We start from the raw sequence: 20,890 nt of genomic DNA, 5'->3' as shown, positions 1-20,890 counted from the left end.
TGAAACTATCATAGATAAGAGATCACAGGTCAAACAACAAGCCCAAACCTCTAGAAAGAAACAAGTTGAAAGCATTTGCTTAGGTGGGGAAGACAATACTGAATGCCATATAAGCAGGTAGGAGGATTAAATTAGAAATTTTAACTAAATGCTGAAGGCCAAGCATAGACTAGCCCAAGTATAAAAACTCTGGGAGCTAGCAAGAAGACTTCACACTCTCTAACAGCCTTCTCCAAGAACCCCACCAGACACTTGTTGGGAATGTAAAATGATACAGTCACTTTAGGAAATAGAATGTTAGTCCTCCAAATAATTAAACATTGAGTACCATATCACTTGGAAATTCAACTTCTAGGTGTATGGAGTGCTGCAGGTGGTTGAGTGTCTGACTCTTGCTTTTGACTCAGTTCATGATCTCAGAGTCCTGAGACTGAGCCCCATGTTGAACTCCAAACTTAGCATGGAGTCTGCTTGAGATTCTCTCTCCTTCTCTTCCTGCTAGTATGCGATCTCTCTCTCTCAAATAAATAAATAAATAAATCTTTTTAAAAAGATAAACAAAAGCATATATCTACACAAAAACTTCTAAACAAATGTCCATATCAGCATTATCTACAATAGGCAAAATGAGAAACAACCAAAGTGTCCATTAACTGATGAAATGATAAGCAAAATGAGGTATATCCATATAAAGGAATATGAAAAGAAATGAAGTACTGATTTATGTTACAACATGGCTGAATCTTGTAAACATTCTGTTAACAAATCCAGTCACAAAAGACTACATATTACATAATACCATTTATATGAAATATCCAGACTAGGCAAATCTATGGGGTTAGAATTAGCTTAATGATTGCCTGGATCTGGGGGATTAGTGGAGAAGAGAATTACTGCTAAGTGATATGGGATTTCTTTATGGGGTAATGAAAACATTCCAAAATTAGATTGTGGTTATAACTGCACAACATCCTACGAATACACTAAAAAGGATTCATTTTCATGTTTTAAGTAAGTGAATTACGGCTCAATAAAGTTTTTTTTTATTTTAAAAAAGGAATGACTGCATCAAAAAATAAAGTTTCAGTAGCAATATTAATTTCTGACATCATAGTCTCCAGAATAAGAGGTATTATCAGAGATAAAGAGGAGCATTACATAATAATAATGGAATCAATTATCCAAGAGAACATAACAACATTTCAATGTGCATACAACTAACAACAGTGGTTCAAAACACATGAGGCAAAACTTGACAGATTTAAAAGGAAAAATGAGGAAATCCACAACTTTATTTTGAGACTTCAGTCCTCTCTCAGTAATTGACAGAACAAACATGAAGAAATCAAGTAAGGATATTTATAAACTTCATATTTAAAAAACATTTCAACAGTAGCAGGATACACATTCTTCTCAATTGAACACAGTACAGTGACCAAGACAGAACCAATTCTGGGCCATTAAAAATTGTATATTTAAAATAATAACAATCATACAAAGTTATCTGACCATAACACAATTAAATAGAAATCAGAAACAGAAAGATATTGACAAACTCCTCAAATATTTGGAATGAAACAAATCACTTCTAAATAACCTATGTCAAAGTAGAATTCTTGAAAAAAGTAAAAAGTATCTTGAATAAATGAAAATAAAAACACAACATGTCAAAAATGGGTGGCATATAGCTAAAACACTTCTTAGAGGGAAATTCATAGCATTAAATGCATGTATTAGAAAAAAAGGTTGTGGGGCACCTGGCTGACTCAGTTGGAAGAGCATGCAACTCTTGATTTAGGGGTCGTGAGTTCAAGCCTCACATCAGTTTTACCAATAACTTAAATAAATAAAATTCTTAAAAAAAGAAAAAACTTTTCAAATCAATAAAAATCTAAAATTATGACTTAAGAAATTAAAAAGAAAATGCAAAATAAAAACCAAAGGAAGCAGAAAGAAAAGACTAAAGCAGAAATCAATGAAATTGAAAAGAGAAAAACAATAGAGAAAATCAATGAAAACAAATGCTGGTCCTTTGAAAACATCAATATAATGATAATCCTCTAGCCAAGGTGACTATAAAAAAGAGATACCTAAATTATCAGTATCAGAAATAAAAGAGGAGACATCATTACGAATCCAAAAGATACACCTAAATTATCAGTATCAGAAATAAAAGAGGAGACATCAATACAAATCCAAGAGACCTTACCACGATAGTAAGGGAACACTATGAACAACTCTATGCTCATAAATTTGACAATGTAGATGAAATGGAACCAATTCGTAAAAGTCTACAAATTACAAAACTCACCCCAAATGAAACAGACAACTTTAATTGTCCTATAACTATTAAAAGAAATTCAATTCATTGTTCAAACCTCCTGAAAAAAAAAATCACTAAGCCCAGATAGTTTCATCGGCAAATTCTATAAACATTTGAAGAACTAATAATACCAATTCTAGGAGTTTTTTGTTTTTTTTAATTTATTTGAAAGACAGAGATCACAAGTAGGCAGAGAGACAGGCAGAGAGAGAGAGGAGGAAGCAGGCTCCCTGCTGAGCAGAGAACCTAATGCGGGGCTCGATCCCAGGACTCTGGGACCATGACCTGAGCCGAAGGCAGAGGCTTAACCCACTGAGCCACCCAGGCGCCCCAATAATACCAATTCTATACAATCTCTTCTGGGAAACAGAAGACAGAACACTGCTCAGCTCATTTTGTGAGGCCAACATTAGGCTAACACCAAAGCCACACTAAGTACAAAAAAAGAAAACTACATCCCTCATGAAATAAATGCAAGAATCCCCAATAAGATATTAGCAGACTGAAGCTAGCAATATACATAAAGAATAATATATCAGGACTAAATGGGGTAGGTCTCAGGAATGCATGACTAGTTCAATATTTGAAAATCAATCAATGTAATCCTAAAAATTAACTCTGAAGAATAAAAACATCATATAGTAAAAGTATTTAACAAAATTCAATATTCACAACAAAAACAATGAGCCAGAAATATTATAGTAATTCTTCAACCTAATAAAAAGTACTTATAAAGGGGCACCTGAGTGGCTCAGCGGGTTAAGCCTCTGCCTTCGGCTCAGGTCATGGTCCCAGCGTCCTGGGATCGAGCCCCGCATCGGGCTCTCTGCTCAGCAGGGAGCCTGCTTCCTCCTCTCTCTCTGCCTGCCTCTGCCTACTTGTGATCTTTGTCAAATAAATAAATAAAATTTAAAAAAAATACCTATAAAAATACCTATGTAGTGGAGAAGGACTGAATATTTTTGGAAAAAAGAATCTTTCTCACTCAAGACTAAGCTGAAAGTCCTAGCCAGAGTAGCCAAAGTAGTTAGAGAAGAAAAATAAAATCCACATATATTGGAAAAGGAGAGATAATAATGCCTCGATTCACAGATTCCACGATTTTCTATGTTAAAAATCCCAGGGAATCTATAAAACATCTCCTAGAATTAATAAGTGAATTTATCAAGTTGTAACATAAAATACTAACATGCAAAAAATCAATTTAAATCAAAAGTATTCTTATATGCTAACAAGGTACAATTGAAAACTGAAACTAAAAAAAGAAACATCATTAACAACAAGTCTTAACAATATTTTATTATAAATCTAACAAAATATGACCAGTTTTATATGATTTTTAGCATTTTTACAATAAAATACTCATAGGGGAAATTGAAGACAATATAAATGGAGATGTATATTGTGTTTGTGGATTGAAAGATGCATTAGAGTAAGATGTCAATTCTACCCAAAGTGATATATACATTTGGTGTAATTCCAATCACAATCATAGTAGGAATTTTTGTAGACATAGAAAGGTTAGCATTAAAATTTATAGGGAAAAACAAAGTAAGTAGAATAGCTAAAATATTTTTAATACAATAAAGTGGAAGAAACTCATTAAAGGATTTCAAGACTTAATGACAAAGCTACAGCAATCAACACAGAGTGGTAATGATGAAGAGATATACACATAGATTAATGTCAGGAAATAAAACCATGCAAATATTGTCAAATGATATTTACCAAAGGTAGAAAAGCAATTCAATGGCGAAAGAATGGTCTTTAAAACAAATGGTATTCAAACTGAAAATCCATAAAAACATGAACCTTAAATGAAATTCCAAATCTTATACAAAAATTAACACAAAATGGATGATACATCTAAATTTAAATTTCAAACCTATTATGTTTTTGTAAGAAAATAAAGGAAAAAGTCTTTCTTAGGGAAAAAAATTCTTAGAAAATAAAATTTTTCTTACACACACACACAAATTCTTAGAGACATGATAAAGAAAGCATATTCTATAGAAAAGAAAAATTCTGAGTGAAATAAGTCAAGCAGAGTCAATTATCATATGGTTTCACTTCCTTGTAGAGCACAAGGAATAACACGGAGGACATTGGAAGAAGGAGAGGAGAAGTGAGTTGGGGAAAATAGGAGGGGGAGAGGAAGCATGAGAGACTGTGGACTCTGGGAAACAAACTGGGGGTTTTTGGGGGGGTTGGGTGAGCCAGGTGGTTGGTATTAAGGAAGGCACCGATTGCATGGAGCACTGGGTGTGGTGCATAAACAATGAATCTTGGAACACTGAAAATAGTAAAGTTAAATTTAAAAAAAAATGACTAATTGGATTCATCAAATTTTTAAATTTTTAACTTGAACAACACTGTTAAGTGAATAAAAAGAAAAACTATAGACTAGGAGAAAACACTGTAAATCACACAGTAAGCAAAGTACTGGTATCCCAAGCATATAAAGAAATCTGAAGAGTTAGCAGTAAATAAACATCCCAATTTAAAAATCAGGCAAAGGACTTGAATAGATACTTCACAAAACAACAAAAGAAGTTATACATATAAGCATATGAAAAGACATTCAATGTCATGAACTATAAGAAAATGAAAACTAAAACCATGATGAAATATCACTACGAAGGAGAAATAATATATGAATAATTCAGTTTCTCAATATCCTTGTCAGCATTTGGTAGTGTCACTATCTTCTATTTTCCCTATTCTTTTAGGTATGTAGTGTCTCCTTGTGGTTTTAATTTGCATTTCCCTAATGGCTCATGATGTTAAACATAATTTCATATAATCTGCACATCCTTTAACATGGAATTTATGTTCGTATCTTTTACCCCTTTTCTAATGAGATTTCCTTCTAATGAAGAGCTTTAAGTTTTTCATATATTTTAGATACTAACCATTTGATGGACATGAGTTTTGCAAATATTTATGCCCAGTCTATAGCTTGTATTTTCACCCTTTTAGCAAAGATTTTCACAGAACAAATGTTTTTAATTTGGATGAAGCCCAAACAATTTATTAGTATTTCTTCTCATCAGTTAGGATTTGGGTATCAAGTGTAAGAACTCTTTACCTAGGACCAGGTACTGAGAATTTTCTTATTTTTTTCTAAAAGTTTTAAAGTTTTATTTTTACATTTATGTCTATGATTCATTTGAGTTAATTGTTTTTAAAGTGTGAGGTTCGGGTCAAGGTTCACCTTTTTGTCTATGGATATCCAACTGCTCCAGCATCATTGGTTACAAAAGCTACCCTTCTTTCACTGAACTGCATTTGTTTCTGTGTCAAAAATTAGCTAGGTGTATTTATGTAGGTCTATTTTCTGATTCTCTTTTCTGTTTCATTAATTCATGTGCCCACCCTTCCACCATTACCACAGTTAGGTTTACTAACGATAGCTATACAGCAGGCTTAGTATCAGGTAGTGTGATTCTTCCACCTTTATTCTTTTTAAAGACTCACAACAGAGTTTTTAAGCATCTTGCTCTAACCCAAAGTCTGAAGACATCAACTGTATGTTTAGGTATGTACTCAACGTCTAAGTACTCATTGCCAAAGACATGAAATTCAATCATGGCGGTAGACAGAAGGAGAGAATGGAAAAGCTTAATTTTATGTGAATTGTTACAAAATCAGCATTATTTCTGCAGTATAGAATCTGCCATGCATATATCTTAATACATATAAGTCATTTTGAAAACATGTGGGTGACTCATTGGATGAATATTTATAAAAACAATCATTTCCACATCAACCTTTCTCTACATTATCTATGCTATAAATGCATTGAACAACACATCTGAAAAAACGTGTTTAATTTATAATGACAGACCAAAGTCCTTCTGGAAGTATATGCTTATCGAATCCTGAAACACAAATTAAGAAGATAGCATAAATATACTGAAACTAGAATATTGTCTAGAAACGATTTATCATGTCAAAATAGAACCAAATGTCCTCTTACCTTCTGCCTGCTATACTAATTACAACTGATTACATCATTACTTATTGATCTTTCCTCCTATTTTGCCCTTCCTATCACCCATTTGCCGTAAGGATCCCATATATAAAATGTTGACCTATAAGTAAATCCATGTATGAAAGTGAATTGTTTTTTAGAATAACCATTTCAAGCAATTCAATAACAGGTCCTGTTATACCTTGAAGCAGCTTCTTTTATGCAGTCTCCATGTTACACCTGTTTGGATTTGCAGAGAAATTCTGCGAAACTACACAGAGAGTTCAGTATTATAATTGCTTCAGTCAAACACAGCTTTAAATATAAAACCTGTGCTTAAAATTAGTTTATAAAAATAAGAAAGCAGTATTATAGGCTTAAATAGTTGCAGTCTATTTTCTTTTTGAGACTTGTTTTATTATTTTCTGAGCATCAGGCAATTACCAAAATAAATCACAATGTAAACAAGGCATCATTATCCTATTCCTGTCAAAATACTAATCTATCAAACAAAAGTGAAAATTGATTACAATATCAAAGAACATTTACATGATACCATTCTTTACATCAGTTCTTTTATGTTGGAGATATAAAGTAAACCATGTGTATGCTGGTTAATACCCTATGCACTTGGGAAGCTCCCCCTAATGAAATATCGTACTTTATTTGATGGCTAAATAGACCCAAGGATTAGGTCCCTTGGATAACAGGGAAACTACATTGTGTACACATTCATTTTTTAAGAAAATCAGAACTGGAGTTAAACAACAGCATATCTATTGCCATAGATGACACCACTCACCAACATGAACTATGTAAATAAAAACAAACACAGAAAAACCCTACATAAAAACAGCCTAGTCACTAAAGCCAACTCTTTCAAAGAAGGTTTAATTAAGAAAAAACTTTAACTCATCTATAGGCCATACCAGTATATTTCCTAAATGCTCATTACTTGAGTTAGCAACTTATGAAGTAAAATTGTTACTCTCCTCTTTGACATCATTTTCCCTCTGAATTGACTCTACTCAAATTGCTTTATATGCATGAAGTACATTTTGTTAATAAAATCAAGAGTCTTTTCCCCTAGTGTTCCCTATTTTCTAATGAATAAGATCTCTAAAATAAATGCACAGTTCACTTATTCAACTCCCATCTACCACTGCTTATAAAGATACCTTTTTAAAAATCCTCCATCCCATTGCTAAGTCTCAATAGCTATTCAATAGCTACTAAATGACCCATTTGAAATCTATTTTAAAATACTGTCTCTATAAAAATAAAAGTGATAGTCAACCATATTTAACATAATAAGAATGCTTATCAGAAGGTACAAGTGAGACGTAAGGCTTTAAGAGTCAGGCTTGGGGGTGCCTGGATGGCTTAGTTAAGTGTCCAACTCTTGATTTCGGCTCAGGTCATGATCTCAGGGTCCTATGATGGAGCCTGGCATGTCAAGTTCAGTGCTCAGCACGGAATCTGCTTAGGATTCTCTCTCTCCCTCTGCCCTTCCCCTTGCTCTCTCTCTCTCTCAAATAAATAAATCTTTTTAAAAAGGAGCTGAACTTGGAAGAAATAGAAATATTGCAGAACAAGGTGCTAGCTGGAAAGGAGTTTATACATACTATCCTATTCAGAGTCAAAGAACCACAAATCCTGTAAAGACTCAGTGATGTTCCATACTTATGCAAAACTCATCAATCCATTTGCTCACAGGAAATAGCTTAGCTTCTACATATAATAAAAGAACAATAATTAAAATTCAGTTATAGGTTATAATGCAACAAAAATGGCCAGACATTTTCAAAATAGCTTTCAAAAAAGCTTTTTTTTTTACTTTTTTTAAAAGCGTATTTTACTAATAAACAGGAATTTCTCCAGTTGTATTAAATATTTTACTTATCTATTTTACTTGCCCAGTTAGCTATAAATAGCAGGTTAAATCTCTCCCACTCTACCATTTCTATCTTTCCTTTTCATCTTTATTGATGAATGCTATATTACATTTAAAAAAATTAAAACAACCTCAAAATGGGCCAAAGACCTAAACATAAGAGCTAAAACCCTAAAGACTCTTAGAAAAAACATGAAAGAAAGTCTTTGTGAATTACATTGGATTTAGCAATATTTCTTGCACCTGACACCAAAAGCACAGGCCATAAAAGTAAAAATAGATAAACTGGACTGTATCACATGTAAAAGCTTCTGTGCATTAAAGGACACAATCAACAAAGTGAAAAGGCAACCAAAATATGTGCACATCAAATCTGGTAAGAGACTAATATCCCGAATATATAAAGAACTTCTACAACTCAAAAACAAACAATAACAAACAACGTGATTAAAAACAAGACAAAAGATTTGAATAGATATTTCTCCAAAGGAGATAAAGAAGAGGCCAAAAAGTACTCAAAAAGATTCTCAACGTCACTGATCATTAGGCAAATGCAAATTACAAACCACAATGAGACAGAACCTCACACCAATTAGGATGACTATTATGAAAAAAATAATATGTTTTGGTGGGGATGTGGAGAAACTGGAGCCCTTGAACACTGTTGGTGGAAATATAAAATGGTATAGCTGCTATGGAAAACAGTACGGCAGTTCCTCAAAAAAATTAAAAATAGAATTATCATATGATCTAGCAATTTCACTTCTGAGTACTCAAAAGAATTAAAAGCAGGGTCTCAAAGAGATATACACTGAAATATTTCCAGTTGACCTTATTGTTTATTTGTTATTCCTTGCCATGGGAGGCAGTGGTTAATATATTTGCCTTTATGTTTTCCACAAGTGCCCCCCAAGTAGCAGCCTTGGCCTTGGGAGAGTTCTGAATTAGGCAAAATAAGGGCAAGTCTTTTGAGCTAGTCCTTCAGGGAGCCACCAAACTGGCCAAAATAAATGACCACAATTCTTTAAGAATGAGGCCACTTCAAAGCTTCTGCCAAACTATAGAGCAGGGAATGGAGACTAGGTAAATTAAACTGTCACAAAGCTCTCTTACTGAGATTCAACTTTATTTCCTTGATTAAACATCTGCATGGTTGCTGTAAATTTTTTATTAGTTTTCAGAATGCCAGTAAGTTGATTCTGAGAATATTTGCTAGTTTATTTGCTGCTTTTGTAGAAAGATGAATTTCTGGCATTCTCTACTCTGCCATGTTCATTGGAATCAAGCCTGATTACATCTAAACACATTTTCAATCCAAAAAAATTAGCATAGCATCGAATAGGTAAAACGTGAAAAACAATTAATAGATGAAGTACCACACTTTGATATAGGCAAAGAGGGCCCCATAATTTAGCAGACCCCATGCTAGCCATTCTTCAGCGGCTCCCAGTTCTAGGAGAGAAGATTCTGCAGGGCCAAAGGGAAAGAAGCAGCCTGTGCCACCAGAAGCCTGTGCCTCCCCCTTCTAGATCATAATTTGAGTACCCAAGATCCCAAAATTCCCTGCCCAAATATCCCCAAGCCACATTCATGAGCCCACACAGGACTCTTCTTCAGGTCTACTCTCCACCAGCCTTTCTCAGCCCACAAACCTGTCTTAAACCCTAAAGAAAATTATTCATATAACCATTTTACCCATTCTCTCAAATATGGTACATGATTGTTGGCATTTTATTATTTTTATCCAATGAATGCCTTAGGGCATTATGGCTTAATTCTCTCTCGGAACCCACTTTGAAGCATTGTTCTGGAGGGAGGATCTTGCTATCTATGTGCCTACTGTTAGGTCCAAAGGGTTGTCAAAACAAGCTGATAATAGGGACCATGGACAGAGCTTCTATACATAGGCTGGAAGGAAATGTACATTACAGTGATGTCCCTCATGCAAGACAGAGTCAGATACCAAAAGAGGAGGCCAGACAAGGACTCAGAGTCAGATTCCCCAAGGCAATCATATTCCAGTGTTAAACAGGAGTTTGAGAATTCTAAACTTGATTCTAACCTTCCAGTTCATTATAAAGGCATAAGTCAAATGTGGGATTACAACATTATATTATTTAATAGTTTGTTAACTTGGTTTAAAAATTTTTAATTTATACATATGGTATGAACAGTTGCATTTGTATTTTTGGCTCAGTGTACACAAATGTTGACACAGGCCTGAATAGATAAACCAAACCAATTAGTTATCTCTGTAAAGTTAATAAGGTTCAAACTGGATAATGAACTAATGGTAGTTATTAGTTCATTAGTTCAACAATTTACACTTTATTATATCTATACAATACACATAAATATAAAATAAAGATCTGAAATTTGTCTGCTTTTCTAAGAGTAATTTGTGTAATTTAAACTTTAGGGTATCAGCAATTTCCTAATAAGACAACTCCAAATCAACATTACACCCCAGATAACTATACTACAGTAATACTGTAGTATACTACAGAAAACTACAGAAAACTGATAGTTTTCCTAAAAACTGTCTTTTAGGCCTACATAAACCTACTTAAAAGTAGCATATTTTCATAAATTACCCTTTATTATTAATAAATACCTTATCAAATTCATAAAATTCATAAATTATTAATATCCTATCATAAATTCATAAATTTCATAAATTACCCTTTATTATTAATCATAGTAAAAACTAAAGTCCTTGCTAAATGAAATGGCCCTGCCCACTGTCCCTACACAAGGGCAGCCACAGGCAGTCATGTTTTATACTACATGATCCAGAATTCCCATGCATGACTGTAGGTAATTATAGAACAGGAAGGAGCAAGGTAATTCAAAAACAATCAATCCTTTGGTTGGCCAGTAGACTAGGAGGGGGCCAGCATGAAAAAATAAACATACCAAACAGATTGATTAGATTTCCTCCCATGAATTTGAACTAGAAAACAGAAAGAGATTAACCTAGGTAGCAATAGGAATAAAGCCAAGAGGTCATGATATAGAATGGCCTCAAAGGCTATGTTGGCCACATGCAAGCCAATATTAAGAGGAAACAAAAAGCATGAGGATGAGAAAAAAGAACAAAATAAGTACAAATAGATAATTTGGAATCCTGAAGCTCAAAAACAACTTATCTTCTCTTTGCTGCCTCACTTCTTGAATGCTCTATAGTTGTAGTCTACAATAACCAACCCATCCATATCTTGGGGTATATTGGATATCTACATCTCATAACCAGAGTATTCCTATACTTTCCTAAAATAAACAGACTGCTTCTCCAATCAAGATTCAAACAAATCAGGGTGCCTGGGTGGCTCCCTGTTAATTTTCTGACTTCAGCTCAGGTCATGACCTGAGGGTCCTGGGATTGAACCCTGCCAAAGGCTCCCCGTTCAGTGGGGACTCTACTTGCCCCTCTCCCTCTGCTCCTCCCCCGGTTCATGCTCTCTCTCCCTCTCTCAAATAAATAAATAAAATCTTTATTTTAAAAAAAAAGGTTCATGGAGTGTCTGGGTAGCTGTCATTAAACATCTGCCCACAGCTCAGGTCATGATCCCAGGGTCCTGGGATCAAGCCCAGCATCAGGCTCCCTGATTGGCAGGGAGTCTGCTTCTCCCTATCCCTCAGCACCTCCGCCAACACATGCTCTCTGTTTCACTCTCTCTCTCTCAAATAAATAAAATCTTGAAAATAAAGATTCAAATCACACTGCATTCATTAATTTGTTTGAGAAAATTATAAATACTTAGGGGTGCCTAGGTGAGTCAGTCAGTTAGGTGCTTGACTTGGTTTCGGCTCAGGTCATAATCTCAAGGTCAAGAGATTAAGTACCTCCCCTGCAGCTCTGCCACTCAGCACAAAGTCAACTTGAGATTCTTTCCCTCTCCCTCTGCCCCTCCCCACTCCCTTGCTCTCATGTTCTCTCTCTCTAAAATAAAATAAATAAAATATTTTTTGAATTAAAAAAATTATTGATCTATTTGAGAGAGAAAAATAGAGATAGTAAGAGAGAGCATGAGCAGGGGGGAGAGGGAGAAGCAGGCTCCCTCAATCCCAGGACCCTAGGATCATGACCTAAGCCAAAGGGAGACACTTAACCGAATGAGCCACCCAGGTGCCCCAATAAGTAAAATAATTTTTTAAAAATAAAAAATAAAAGTGAAAAATAAATGGTTGTACTTTAACAAATGAAATGACAAAGGAATCAATTGTTTGAAATATAGGATCATTCCTAATATTCCTATTAACATGCCATTCAATCTAAAACATATTTTACAGCAGGTTTCAACTATAACATGTCAGGAAGCATAATTATTTTGCTTTCTGGGATATCTATTTTGTAAATATTTTATTTATTTGAGAGAGAGAGCACGAGAATAGGAGTCAAATGGAGAGAGAGAGAGAGGAGAAGGAGAAGGTGACTCCCTACTGAGCAGAGAGCCTGATGCAGATCACAACCTGAGCTAAAGGCAGCTACTTAACCAACTGACCCATCCAAGCACTCCAGAGGTTATCTATTTTAATATGAACTTTACACAGGCTTCTATAGACTCCTTAATGTCTTACATCTTATGTCATATGTTTAACATTATCAGCCACTTATTTATGTCAGATTTCTCATACCAAAGATTGTGTATGCCTCTCCTTTTTTTTAATTAAAAGATTCATTTTTTTGAGAGAGAGAAAGAGCATGCATGGCTGGGAAGAGCAGAGGGAAAGGAAGAGAAATCTCAAGTAGACCCCCACTGAGCAGGGAGCCTGGCCTGGGGCTTGATCTTAGGACCCTGAGATCATGATCTGAGCTGAAATCAAGAGTCAGACACTTAACCAACAGAGCTATCCAAGCACCTCATGCTTTTCTTTTTGACATATATTGCCAAGTCATCAAATATATTTAAAATGTTGTGCATTAATGGCTCAGAAAATACCCATTTAAGTCATAATTAAATCATTTGCCAATCAAATCCATAACTTCAGATATGTAGATTTCAAAACCTTAAAAAACAGTAAAATCAGAAATATCCCTGTAACTTGAAAACTGATATACAAGTTTGGTATTCCTTTTTGTACTGGCTACTAATATCTGTAAATAGATCTATTCAAATGAGTTTATCATGCCATTTACCTGCTGGAAAAAATCTATAAATGCTGTTATTGCTATATTATATATCATATTACATTATAAATTCCATGAACTCAGGCATCCTACCTTTTTTTTTCTTCTAAAACTGCTTCATTAATTTTATATTATGAAAATAATAGTTTTTCCTAAAACTGGGTGAAATTGTCCTACTGGACAGAAAGTTTTACACTGAAACAAAACAATATTTAATTACTGGGGCGCCTGGGTGGCTCAGTCGGTGAAGCGTCTGCCTTCGGCTCAGGTCATGATCCCAGAGTCCTGGGATCGAGCCCCGCATCGGGTTCCCTGCTCAGCGGGGGGTCTGCTTCTTCCTCAGCTAGCTCTGCTTTCCCTGCTTGTGCTCTCTCTTTCTGACAAATAAATAAATACAATCTTTAAAAAAAAACAATATTTAATTACAAACTTCTAAGTGGAAATACCAAAAAGGTTATAGAGAAAGTTAATCGCAAAACTACAAGTTTCTAGAGCAGAGGCCACATTATTAACCTTGGGGAAAATCTTAGGATTCAAGGTACAAGCAAAAGTCATAATGATTATCAGGTTCAGGAGTTTGGAAGCACTTACAATGCCTCATTTGTTGCTCCTTAGTCTTTCTCCTGATTTCCATCGTCTGCCCTATGAACTTTTCCACATCATCTCCCACTTCATTGTGGTCAATATGCCTGTTAGGTATAGCTCATTGAAAATTAGAGACAAGCTGTCTCATTCACCACAGCCTGACATTTCCTCCAGGCTTCTGGCCTTCACCCTCTTCTCCAACTGCACGATTCCTTTGCATTCTACATGGGAACTTGTTCTCTTTTGATTTCCTGCTGGGCATTTTCCACATTGAGATTTTTCATTGCTTGTTTCTCTATGGATGCCATGGCTCCTGGGCCTATCCTTGCATTCTCCCCCTCCCAAATCTCTTCACGAGTGCACAGCCTAGACACTTAGACCTGCACACCTGCTCTCCCTCCGACTTCTGTTCTTTGGGGCTGCCCCTGGCCCACATGCCTTCAGGACCACTGGGAGCAGGTACTGAGAAGGGAGCCAATGACTGCTGGATTTTTGGATACTGTCTTTTCAACAGCTATATACTGACAGGTCCAGACAAAATGCAGAGAAAGTAGTAGGGGCTCTATAAATACTTGTTGAATGAACAATTAACTCAAGAAAACTCAAGTAAAATAGATACTCATATTTCAAGGAAGAGTTATAAACTTACCTAAATGTTTGCATTACTCCATAAAAGGATATCTCCTTATATTTCTATTATATTTCTATTCTCTCCTAAATAATCACTTACTCATACCTCCTGAGTTGACTAGCTCCCTACCCTCAATTTCTTTTGATTCTGGGGTTAAAACTACCAAATAAGAAAATTTTCAAAGAATACACTCTCCCTCTGATAAATCCTATTCCTCTAGTCAGTAATTCCCTCCTCAGCCCCTATTTATTTTGGACCAGAGACAAAAATCTTTACAGTAAATATCATTACAAAAATTCCTTAGTCTATATTCATGTCCTTTCTTTAGCACAGTCAATTTCTCACTTATTCACAGGGTTAAACCTTTAAAATCAATATTGATACTGTAAACAAAATATTATCTCTTAATTGCAATGGAGCAAGATAAATATACCTGCATTGTGAATGAGAACATGAATGAATTAATAAGTAAATAAATAGTAAATGAATATTAGTGAGTTTAATCATTGTCAGCAAGCCTAAAAATTTGAAATCCAGGTTAATGTATGAACTTTCATCTGACATCAAAACAAGGAAAACACAAAAGAGCCTTATTATGGGTAGAAAAAAATCTAAATAATAGATTGCCATACAATGCTCATGGGATTGGAAGACTCTACATACTAAATATGTCAGTTCTCCCAAATTGATCTGTAGGTTTGGTTCAATTCCAACTAAAATTCCAGCAAGGATTTATAGACACAAACTAATTATAAAATTTGTATAACACAGGCCCTAGAGTACCTAAAACTACCTTGAGAAAAAAGAATAAAGTGGGAGGAATCAGTCTACTTAATATTAAGGCTTACTATATAGCTACAGTAATCAAGACAATATGTTATGGGTGAAAAAACAGACACCTAGGGGTGCCTAGGTGGCTCAGTGGGTTAAGCCTCCCCCTTCAGCTCAGGTCATGGTGTCAGGGTCCTGGGATCCAGTCCTTCATTGGGCTCTCTGCTCAGCAGGGAGCCTGTTTCCCCCTCTCTCTGCCTGATTCTCTGCCTACTTGTGATCTCTCTCTCTGTCAAATACATAAATAAAATCTTAAAAAAAAATACCAGACACCTAGATCAATGGAACCGAGTAAAGAACTAAGGAATATATAGATCCATACAAATAAACCCAGATGATTTTTTTTTATGAAAGTATAAAGAGCACTTCAATGGAGAAAAGATGGCCTTTTCAACAAATGGTACTGGAGAAATTAAAAATGAATCATGGAATTCAATGTTAGAAATGAAACTATAAAGCCTTCAAAAAATCTTTAGTATCTAGAGCTAGGTGAAGAGCTCTTAGATGACACCATAACATAACACATAAAAAGAAGATATTGAATAATTGGGCTTCATCAAATTTTAAGTCATTTGCTCTGCAAAAGATCCTGTTAAGAAGGAGGGCAAGGAGGGGCACCTGGGTGGCTCAGTGGGTTAAGCCTCTGCCTTCGGCTCAGGTCATGATCTCGGGGTCCTGGGATCGAGCCCCGCATCGGGCTTTCTGCTCAGCGGGGAGCCTGCTTCCTCCTCTCTCTGCCTGCCCCTCTGCCTACTTGTGATCTCTGTCAAATAAATAAATAAAATATTTAAAAAAAAAAAGAAGGAGGGCAAGGATTGCATGGAGCACTGGGTATTATATACAAACAATGAATCATGGAACACTACATCAAAAACAAATGATGTACTGTACTAACATAACATAATAAGATAAAATAATAAAAAAATGAAAAGACAAGCTACAGATTGGGAAAAAATATTTACAAACCACATATCCAACAAAGGACTAGAATCTAGAATATATAAAAAACTCAAAATCTCAACAGTAAAAAGAAGAAACAAACCAATTAGAAAATGGGCAAAAGGCAATGAAGAGCCATTTCACTGAAGAGGATACAAAGATGGCAACCAAGCACATCAAAAAATGTTTAACATCATTAGCCATTAAAGAATCACAAATTGAAACCAAACTAAGCTATCACTACACACCTATAAGAACACCAAAAATAAAAAAGTAGTGACAATAGCATATGCCAGCAAAGGCAAGGAAAAACTGGATCACTCATTTAGGATAAGAATGCTACTCTGGGGGTGGCTGGGTGGCTCAGTCAGTGAAGTGTCTACCTTGGGCTCAGGTCATGATCCCAGGGTCCTGGGACTGAGTCCAACATCAGGCTCCCTGCTCGGCAGGGAATCTGCTTCTCCCTCGGCCTACCGCTCCCCCTGCTTGTGCTCTCTCTCTCTCTCTTCCTCTCAAATGAATAAATAAAGTCTTTAAAAAAAAAGAGAGAATGCTACCCTGTAATAGTTTCACAATATCTTAGAAAAGCAAATATGCAACTACCATATGACCCAGCATTTAGCCCACAAAATGAAAATTTCTGTTTACACAAAAAGCTGTACAGTAATAGTCATAGCAGCTGTATTTATAATAGCCCCAAACTAGAATCAACCTAGATTTCCTTCAATATGTGATCAATTCAACAAACTCTAGTACATACATAAATGGAGTATTACTCATCAATAAAAAGGAATAAACTTGATAATCAGAACTTGGATATATCTCTAGGAAATTATGCTGATCAAAATGCTAATCACATAAAATTATATACTATATTATCATATTTCTATAACATTTTTGAAAGGACAAAATTATAGAAATAGAGAACAGATTATGGGATGCCATGAGTTAAGAGAGTGAGGGTGGGGCATGGAGGTGTGTGTGGTTATAAAAGCACAATACAGATATCCTTGTGGTGTTGGACTGTGCAGTATTTTAACTGTGCTAGAGGACACATGAATCTGTATATGTAATAAAATTGTATAGAACTAACATACACAATAATGAACACAAGTAAATATGGTGAAATATGAACAGACTGGTATTTTGTGTTAATATTAACATCCTGGTTATACAATACAATAGTATACAATAGTTTTGTAAGGTATCACCACTGGGAAGAAATAGGTAAAGTGTACAAAGGATCTCTCTATATTATTTCTTAAAACTGCATGTGAATCCACAATTATTTTAATAAAAATGTAAGTTAAAAAAGCCATTTGAAAAGTTCACTCTGTTATAGAACCTTCTAAATTACTTAATATTAGTAATGGCCATAACTTTAATTTCACATTTCAAATTGTCTACATAAATTGAGAATCTTAGTGAGATCAATGCATAGAACTTACTACAATGTCCAATCTACCCACCACTGCCAGGAAATATTTAGAACTGCCTGTGGTTAGAATTAAAGTAGAACTTTGTTGGAAGAAAATGAAGAACAGTAAGGAAATATGTACAGTAAGAAAAAATCTACCTCTTCAATGCTATTTTTAGAGAAGCACTTTGAGTAATTCATTTCAATACAAAGTCAATAATATTAGCAGAAAGGAAACTCGAGCAGCATTAGAATAAGACATTACATAAAAATGAAATCAAAAAATATGTGGAAAACTGTTTTTAAACATGCAACCTCAGAACACCAATGTAAATGTGATTCAATTCAATTCAACAAACATTTTATGAGTATGCAGTTTATGCAAAGCTCTAAGCTGGTGCTAAAGGGGAATACAAATTATATCCTTTAGAAGTTCACAATCTAGTGAGGAAGGCAGACACATAAATAACTAATGACGATACATGGCAGACATTGATAAATGCTGTAATAGAAGTGATATACAGTTCCATAGACAAAGCTCGGAGAACAATCTGCTGTATGATACGAAAGAGTCCAGAGCCCCTTATGAATCAGCCAACACATTTAAATATACCGTGAACTTCTAACCTCCCTTCAATGTGTCTTAGACATTGAGAAAGGAAACTGGAAACACATCTTTCAAATGAGAACATATCATAATTTTAAATAAGTCCATGTAAATTCTAACACATTGGTAAATTTCTAAGAATAATTCTATTTTTCTTAAGATATTAAAAAACTTTAAGTACAGTAAGTACTTAATACTAAGAAGTAACAAAATATTGACTTAAATTTCTTATGAGTAATTTAAATCATTTAAAATGATGAGGTTCAGTTGTTTGTCAACTATGATGTTAGCTGTATAGTGAGTTAATTGTAAAAAGCTAGCGATTCTTTAAAACATGTAAAATGTTCTGGCTTAGAGTTTGACCTAAAGGTGCTCTTTGGAATTACCCTTCTTCTCTTATGTAAAAAAAAACATGCCCAAAGGTATAAGTTAAGGAGAAAAGATATTGTGCCATCAATCCAGTAGAATCCCAACCATCATAAAAAGGGAATTATTTTTTATAAATATCACAGGTCTTAAATATATGAAAAGATGTTCAACCTTACTCAGAACATAATAAATGCAAATTAAAATCACAAAATCAACCTTACTCAGAACACAATAAATGCAAATTAAAATCACAACGAGATACCATTTTTCACCTATCATATTAGCAAAGATATAATGTTTGATAGCACAATGTGCTGGTGAGGGTTGGGGAAACAAGCACTTTTATCTCTTGCCAGTATAGGTATAAATTGGTACAACCTCTACAGAGGACAATTTGGCAATATCCATCAAAATGACAAAGGCACATACCACCCAACTCAGTAATTCCATTTCTAGAAATTTATCCTACAGATAGTACACATCTGAAATGACCTATTACAAGGTTATTCGTTGCAGAAATATAATAGCAAAAGCCAGGAAACAAGCTACACATTTCTTTTTTTTAAATTTTTTATTTCTTTTCAGCGTAACAATATTCATTGTTTTTGCACCACACCCAGTGCTCCACATATTTCTTAATAGAGGATTGGTTAAATAAATTATGGCAAATCCATACAATTGAATAAGACTACATAGCCATAGCTCTTTATGTACTAATATGTAATGATCTTAAGCAAAGTACAGAAAATGTGTAAAAATGAGGAAACATAAGTAAATGTGTAAATATAATTATATATAAATATATGTAATATATTTAAATATAAATATATTTATATAAAATATAAATATAAATGTAAATATAAAAATGTGTAAAAATAAGGAAACATAAGATGCAAGAATGTTTGCAAGCATCCATGCTTATATGCATGAAACAGCTCTAAAAGGAAAAACAGAAAAAGTTAACAAAGGATGCCTCTGGAAAGGAGAACTATATGGCTGGGCACAAAGAGTGGGAAATTTTGAATTGTATAGGCTTTTATAACTACCAAAATTTGAACCACCTGAATGTATTACCTAATCAAAAATAAATGTAAGCAGAGCAGGAAGTGGGGAGGGGGAAGAAAAAGAAAAACAATCCAAAGTAGCACAGCACATCTTCTTTAGCAAATTATTACAGCTAATTTCTCCTGTCTAAAAAACACCTTGGGGCAGGATAAAAACCAAGGGAAACAACTTAATTTCAGTTACAAAATCAGCAGTTGGTCAGGTCGATGTTTGTTTCATGGTATTGTAATTTTTCAAGTTATTATAAGTATTGTTAAGTATTCTAAGTATTTCCCCACTGTTTTCCGATTAGCTATATGAGAGCTTTACTTTAAGCAGGTCTTCCAGATCCAAAAGAGAATACCTGGGCAGAGAACTGACAGTTTGGGATAAATAAATCAACACTGTATACATATGGTGGAATCACATTACAGTACTGTGAGGGTGATTAGTTTCAAATTAGTGTATATAGAATAAACAACTTTGATTTACTTATTTTTCCTCTGAAAACTATCAGTTAACTCTTTTTTCTTTCACCCTCCCTTTCTCCCCCCGTCTTACACACATACACAATTTTAGAACTCAATATAGGTATTTTATTCTGTGCCCCATGTACATTCTACTATTGCACTCATCATGTCATATTGTAATTTGTCTCACAAATGAACTGTGGGCTCTTTGAGGGTGAGGAGATTATGTACTAGTCAACCTGGCATATGTATTGGAATGCAAAAGTTTAATGACTATCTCACAAGCCTCCTCCTCCAAACACTTTCTAATGTAATGATCATTTGTTTTATTCTGATAAATTTAAATCAGAAAAAGTAACAGTGATATCATATTCTTCCACATTTTCTTGTTTTGAAAACTTTGGGAAATCCTATATGAATCTTGGACAGTCTATCTGAACATTTGTATATAGGACTATTTAGATTTGGCATTTAGACCAAAGGATAGTAAGATGAAAATATTTTCAAAGTATGTTTTTTGAAAGCATAAACAAAAAATTATCTGGAGCACCTGGGTGACTCAGTGGGTTAAAGCTTCTGACTTCGGCTCAGGTCATGTTTCCAGGGTCCTGGGATCAAGCCCCGCATCAGGCTCTCTGCTCAGCAGGGAGCCTGCTTCCCCCCCTCTCTCTGCCTG

At 34.6% G+C, this 20,890-nt stretch overlaps 2 protein-coding genes across 3 annotated transcripts in view; both read right to left on the bottom strand.

Moving 5' to 3' along the window:
- Nucleotides 1–20,890, bottom strand: part of COL4A5 (collagen type IV alpha 5 chain) — a gene marked incomplete at its 5' end in the record, with an annotated part of 234,983 nt that overhangs the window by 169,060 nt on the left and 45,033 nt on the right. The gene's annotated exons all lie outside the window — the stretch shown is intronic.
- Nucleotides 13,848–14,214, bottom strand: BEX4 (brain expressed X-linked 4; the record flags this gene model as incomplete). The annotated part of the gene is given in 4 exon segments (XM_080794900.1): nucleotides 13,848–14,024; nucleotides 14,028–14,054; nucleotides 14,058–14,129; nucleotides 14,131–14,214. Coding segments are annotated over 4 exon segments (360 nt in total).

Source organism: Martes martes (genome assembly GCF_963455335.1).
Source record: "Martes martes genome assembly, chromosome: X".
NCBI lineage: Eukaryota > Metazoa > Chordata > Mammalia > Carnivora > Mustelidae > Martes > Martes martes.
Note: the sequence above shows the minus strand (reverse complement) of the source record. Positions and strands in the feature narration are given on the sequence as shown.